Below are 6713 nucleotides of genomic sequence, written 5' to 3' on the forward strand. Positions count from 1 at the left end.
TGACCCACCACCACCCCCTTCAATGGAGGAGTTTTCTCCAGATTCCTGCCAATCAACGAAACTCAAGGCAGTTCACCTGTAACAGCAAGGATCTCTCAGAATTGTACCACCTACCCTGAGAACCAAGTCATAATCAGGGTCTTTGAACCTCACCAAACCTATGGGAGGGAGTACAGCTAGAGGCCCAGAGGCACCATTGAGTGGGACTGCAGACAGGAGTGAGGCCACTCCTGTGGAGGTAAGTACACAGGAAAGAGCTCCTTGTTGGGACTCAGCAGTATCCAGATCAGCTTAGGAACTGGAAGAACCAGGCGTGGTAACAGTAATAACATGTACACAAGAGACAAAGGCTCCATGCACTCTGCATATAGTATGACTGGCCAGCCCCCCTCAACCGCAAGTACAAGAGACAGCAGCATGACAGCCAGAATGACAAGGCATCCTTTACTGTTGTTTGGGGGACCTTGTTGAACAATAAAACGTCTGACCATGCCTTCTCCGCCAAAAGAGAGAGAATGATATATCCCTGACCTGGTCCTCCCTGACGTACTTCACAGGATAACCTCACACGAGTGTTCAAATAGCCTTGACTACCCTCTCCTTGCTCCACAGCCTAGACCCAGTGCAGCCAGTGCAGGGCTCGGAACCTCCAGTATTCTGGGGCCCAGACTATCATCAGGGTTCACTTTAAAGAGAATTCATAGCACGCCGTGTATTCCAGAGGGCCGGGGCTGTTCCACACGTGTCCACTTAGAGTCGACTTCTTTCTCTCCCAAGCCTTAGAGATGCACTTGCTGCTGCTGCCATTTCCACTCCACAGGGGAAGGCAGTGGGTGCCCAGAGCATTTCACAAGCTGGCCGAGCTCCCATAGTAGTTCCTAGCCTTGAAACTTCCCAGGACTTTACCCCAGGCAGTGTGAGCCCAGAGCCTGCACTTTGTACATTCACACTAAATTTGTTGCATTCAGAAGGGAATTTTGCTATCAGCACAGCCCCCTTCCTTTCCAGAACAGAAGTGTACTTCGTCACCAGTAAGGATCAAGGCTCTGCAGCTGTGGCTCATGGTGTTCCTGGCTGATAAATGCTCCCCAGCAGAGAAAACACTGAGAAAAGGAGAAACACATGGGTGATATCTAGATAAGAGAGAGTATAAGAGATTGGACAATAAGAAAGGAAACAACTCTATGCACAGAGAGATCTAGACAGCACTGAGGACAGCTCTGGCCTCATCTGGATAAAGGAAGGAGTTCGCCTAAGAACTGGGGGCTCTGAGGTGCTTGCTCGGAGACGGAAATACCTGAGAGCTCTCCTCCGCTGTGTTTTGGAACCATGAGCCTGGTAGGAAGGATCGTGGCTCTGGGTTGGATGACTACCATCTTGGTGGGACAGATGTCTATAGCAAAGCGCTCCTGGTGGGCATTGAATGCCAAGCCCCGGGTATTGTGGGACTTGAGTGCCGAGGAGCTAGAGTGTGTGCACAACTTCCTGATGAGCAGGAAGGAGCTGATGCTGCAGCCGTCCACGGTACCGACTTTGGCCAAGAACTCCGTATTCCTCATTGAAATGCTGATGCCCAAGAAGTATGAGGTACTGGCTTTCCTAGATGAAGGGGCCACGCTTCCTTTACGGGAAGCCCGTGTCCTGATCTACTTCGGTGCCCAGGAGTACCCCAATGTCACCGAGTATGCCGTGGGGCCCGTGGAACAGCCCATGTACATGCGAAAACTGAACCGCAAGGGAGGCCAGGAACTGTCATGGGCATCCAGACCCATGTCCAAAGTAGAGTCTGCCCTCCTCTTCCATGCCCTGAAGACAGCCACCAAGCCCTTACAAGAGTTTTTCTTTGATACCACTGGCTTCACACTGGAGGACTGCAATGGTGGCTGCCTGACCTTTACCAACGTTGGCCCTCGTGCTATGACATTTGGAAAGCGCCAGAGCTGGTTTCTTTTGCAACGCTTTATGAATGGCTACTTCCTGCAGCCCACAGGGCTAGAGATCCTTATGGATCATGGGAGTGCAGATGTCCAGGACTGGCGAGTAGAGCAGGTCTGGTATAATGGCAGGTTCTATGACAGCCCAGAGGAACTGGCTCAGAAGTACGCAGATGGAGAAGTGGACACAGTGGTCCTCGAGGACCCACGGCCCAAGACTACAGAGCGGTCTCCTCAGTTCTCCACCTACAAGCCCCATGCTGAATTTCCCATGCCCATCAGCAAGGGTGGCTCTCGAGTGGTCCGGCCTGATCCTGAATTTCCCATACCCATCAGCAAGGGTGGTCCTCAAATGGCCCACCCCCATGCTAAATTCCCCATGCCCATCAGCAAGGGTGGATTTCAAGTGGTCCCACCCCATGCTAAATTTCCCATGCCCATTAGCAAGGGTGGCCCTCAAGTTGTCCAGCCTGATCCTGAATTTCCCATGCCCATCAGCAAGGGTGGCCCTCGAGTGGCCCAGGTCCATGCTAAATTCCCCATGCCCATCAGCAAGGGTGGCCCTCGAGTGGCCCAGGTCCATGCTAAATTCCCCATGCCTGTCAGCAAGGGTGGCCCTCAAGTGGCCCAGACCCATACTAAATTCCTCATGCCCGTCAGCAAGGGTGGATTTCAAGTAGTCCAGCCCTATGCTCAATTTCCTGTGCCTATCAGCAAGGGGGACCCTCAAATGGCCCAGCCCAATGTTCCCCGCTACAGACTAAAACACAACTCTGTACTGTATGGAGACTGGAGCTTCTTCTTCAAGCTGCACTCTTCTTATGGGCTTCAGCTCTTTAATGTACACTTCAGAGGTGAACGCATCGCCTATGAGGTTGGTGTGCAAGAGGTTATGGCGCTGTATAGAGGACACCCAGCTGCAGGCAGGAAGACCAAGTACATGGATGTGGGCTGGGGCCTAGGAGGTATTACTCATCAGCTAACTCCTGGGATTGACTGTCCCTACAAAGCCACCTTCCTGGATGCCATCCACTACTATGACAGTGACGGTCCTGTCCTCTCTCAGCGAGCCCTCTGTGTCTTTGAAGTGCCCGAGGGAGCTCCCCTTAGGCAATACTTTAACTCCAACTTTAGAAATGGCTTCAGTTCCTATGACAGGCTGAGTGGACCCAGGCTGGTTCTGAGGACAGCATCAACGATCCACAATCACGATTACATCTGGGACTTCATCTTCCACTCCAGTGGCATGATGGAGGGCAAGATGTATGCCACCGGGTATGTTCATGCTACTTTCTACACCCCAGGAGGGCTGCTCTACCGCAGTCGCCTGCACACCGACCTACTTGGAAATGTTCACTCCCACCTAGCGCACTACCGCATCGACCTGGATGTAGCAGGTAGGTCTTGAGACCAGATCCTCCCAGGCACTAAACTGTCCAAATACTTCATAACAAGAGACAGGCTAAGACTCCCCAGCACAAAATCAGCTGTGTTCATTCAGTCTTCTTACATACATAAAGAAACATCATGCACTCCTAAAAAAATGGGGACAGCAAATGGTACTCTAAGAAGATTGCCCTAAATGTGCTATGTGCTTGCTTTGTTGAGCATGAGTGGAATGGTATACAAGGCTGGGGAAGAAGTGATGTGAAAGGTTAGAAATTCTACCTCCCCACACACGTAGGTAGTGGGTGTGTATAGTTTTGTCTTCATATGGATCCCGAACAGCTGGAGCAGGGCCTATCTCAAAAGCTGTTACCTGTAAGATATGTTCTTCTAGTTGGGCTGCCTTGTCTGGCCTCAGTGGGAGAGGATGCACCTGGCACACAGAGACTTGATGTGCCAGAGTGGGGGGATAGCCAGGGAGCCCTCACCCACTCAGAGGAGAAAAGGGTATGAGGGAAGGATTATGGGAGAGGGTGAGAGGGAGGGGCAGTGAGTGGGATGTAAAGTGAGTAGGTAAAATAATAATTTTGGTGATAGTGATAATAATAATAACAATAATAATAATAGGAAGAAAGAAAGAAAGAAAGAAAGAAAGAGAGAGAGAGAGAGAGAGAGAGAGAGAGAGAGAGAAAGAAAGAAAGAAAGAAAGAAAGAAAGAAAGAAAGAAAGAAAGAGAGAGAGAGAGAGAGAGAAAGAAAGAGAGAGAGAAAGAAAGAAAGGCTACTCCCAGCACTGAGATGAACACAGTGTCATCTGGGTGTCCACTGTTTCTTGGATAAAGATGTCATCACAGAGGCATAGCATGGCTGTGATGCTCAACATCAAATCCTATAACAGAACAATGTCCTCAATATGTCTGTCAGGACCAGATGGGTAGCTGCTACCCTCTCAGCCCTGATTGGCCCTCTATTCCAGAATATACCAATACTACTCAGGCCTGAGAAACATACCATGTCTCTTAAGGTTAAAAGTTCAGGAAGCCGACTGGATCTCTAGAAATCAGTCTGTGGTCACCCCTTCTGACACAGCTGTGTAGCTCCTCTGTGGCCTCCCTTCTCCCCACAGTGCTAACCGAGTGCCTGGCCCCAGCTTCTTCCCATGGACTGACTGTGGGTGTGGCTTAGATGGAGATCATGCAAAACAGGGAGGAAGTTTCTGACCCAGCCCTTGACTCTTGCCCTCCTCTCCTGGTGATATTAGGTACCAAGAACAACTTCCAGACACTGAAAATGAGAACGGGAAGCACCATCAATCCCTGGGACCGGAGAAGCCAGCAGGTCAAGCCCATCCTCGACAAGACCCAGTACTCCTGGGAGCGCCAGGCCGCCTTCCACTTCAGGCAGACTCTGCCCAAGTACCTGCTTTTCAGCAACACTGAAAAACGTTTGTTGGGTCACAGACGCAGCTACCGCCTGCACATCCCCTCCACGGCCGAGCAAACGCTGCCCCCGGGCTGGCAAACCTCACCCGCTTTCATGTGGCCCAGGTGAGGGGATTCCGGCAAGCTGCCGAGGAAGGCCTGGAGCTCCCTCGGTGACCTCATATAGGACCAGTGTCTGCCCAAGAGGCCATGCTTCTGCTGGCCTCTGAATCAGCCTCCTAACGCATGAGGGAGGGAGTGGGGAGCTCGTGGGAATCCTGGCTGGCAGATGTAAGCCTTTCGGGTCCATGAGAGACTATCCCTCATTCAGGGCCTGCAGCAATGTCCCTGTCCTTGGCTGTGATGGTGGTCTCTTGAGGGGACCAGAGGCAGTCCCCATTTCTGAAGCTACTCTACTTTCTACGCTACTCTGCTTGCAGGTACCAGCTGGCAGTGACGAAGTACCAGGAGTCTGAGCGGTTCCACGGTAGCCTTTACAACCAGAACCACCACTGGGCTTATCCTATGGTGTTTGAGAACTTCATTCACAACAATGAAAACATTGAAGATGAGGTACTGATCCGGTCTCCTTTGCCCACCTCTGGTCTTGTCACTAGGCAACGACAAGATTTTGCTGGCCCCAGGATTGTGGCTGGTGGTGTAGGGCAAGTTCAGAGACCAGGACAGATGGGTTCACCTCTTTGAAATGGGGCTAAGGATATATTGGGATGTTCATATATATATATACACACATATGTATTATGTATAAAACACCCCAGTCCCCGGGGTCCTCGGGTAGCCAGTATTCAGCACTGCCCTACACACTGAGACTCATATTTCTACCATAGGACTTGGTGGCCTGGGTGACAGTTGGCCTCTCACACAACCACCATCCTGACAATGCCCCCAGCATGGCCACACCAGGGAACTCTGCAGGATTCTTGCTCCAGCCATTTGATTTCTACAACAGCTTCCAGAGATATACAGGTACGAAAGCCACAGAGACATCAGGCACTGGGTCCTTGAAAGATCTACTCAGTGCCTCACAGTTCAGCTACGTGAGACACACGATCTTGTGTGAGGAGTCTGGCCCAGCTCCTGCCTAATAGCTCCAGGGACACCCATCCACACCCCACAAAGTGAAGAATAGCTCAACAAACCCTTTGGTGTCTATCACGGTATGCTGCCTCTTAGAGGCGCAGGTGCAGGGGAGCAGGGGAGCAGTATGAGCCCCATGCCCAGACAGTTAGCCTGGGCTCCATTCACATTTCCCTACTGTACCCCAAAAGACCACCTTAGGGGGGCAAAGCAATCAGAGAGAGACACTGGAGTCCTCTACCAGGTGAGTTTTCAATGTCTGAGGCTTTCTGATCCCTCTCAGGGAACCTTTTGGGGTACTGTCCCACCTAAATGGTGAGTAGGCAGAAGGAAGCTGCTATGGGAAATCTGACATGGTTAACAGCGTCTCACCCTTTGGCCGCTCTTCTAGCCTCTCCGACTCATGCCTTGTGTGTGTGTTGATTCGCCGTGTCGCTGTCTATGACAACAGAAGCCTGGAGACAACTGACTTTCCATCTGTAGTGAAGAATAGCTCAATAAACAAGGGCACTGCACCACTGTGCTGCCAGATGACAAAAGTTCCTGAGTCTTACATCTGTGGTCTACAGAAGAACCCTACAGGACATACCAAGTAGCAACGGAAAATAGGAAAGGACTAGTGTGCATTGCATTCATTGTGTGTGTGTGTGTGTGTGTGTGTGTGTGTGTGTGTGTCTGTGTCTGTGTCTGTGTGTGTCTGTGTGTGTCTGTATGAATGTATATGTGTCTCTGTGTGTCTGTGAGTCTGTGTGTATTTGTGTGTGTCTCTGTGTGTCTGTGTGTGTCAGTGTGTATGTATGTGTCTATGTAGTGTGTGTGCATGTGTGCATATATGCGTCTGTGTGTCTGTGTGTGTGTGTGTGTGTGTCTGTGTG

At 51.0% G+C, this 6713-nt stretch overlaps 1 protein-coding gene across 1 annotated transcript; it reads left to right on the forward strand.

The window, feature by feature from the left end:
* Nucleotides 1-1329: 1329 nt before the first annotated feature.
* LOC127677439 (amiloride-sensitive amine oxidase [copper-containing]-like) lies at nucleotides 1330-6261 on the forward strand. Its single transcript, XM_052172523.1, has 6 exons — nucleotides 1330-2511; nucleotides 2620-3331; nucleotides 4581-4866; nucleotides 5181-5313; nucleotides 5589-5727; nucleotides 6230-6261. Exons 1-6 carry the CDS (start codon nucleotides 1330-1332, stop codon nucleotides 6259-6261), a joined length of 2484 nt encoding a protein of 827 aa, XP_052028483.1.
* Nucleotides 6262-6713: the final 452 nt, after the last annotated feature.

This window comes from Apodemus sylvaticus, chromosome 2 (assembly GCF_947179515.1).
Source record: "Apodemus sylvaticus chromosome 2, mApoSyl1.1, whole genome shotgun sequence".
NCBI classification, from domain to species: domain Eukaryota; kingdom Metazoa; phylum Chordata; class Mammalia; order Rodentia; family Muridae; genus Apodemus; species Apodemus sylvaticus.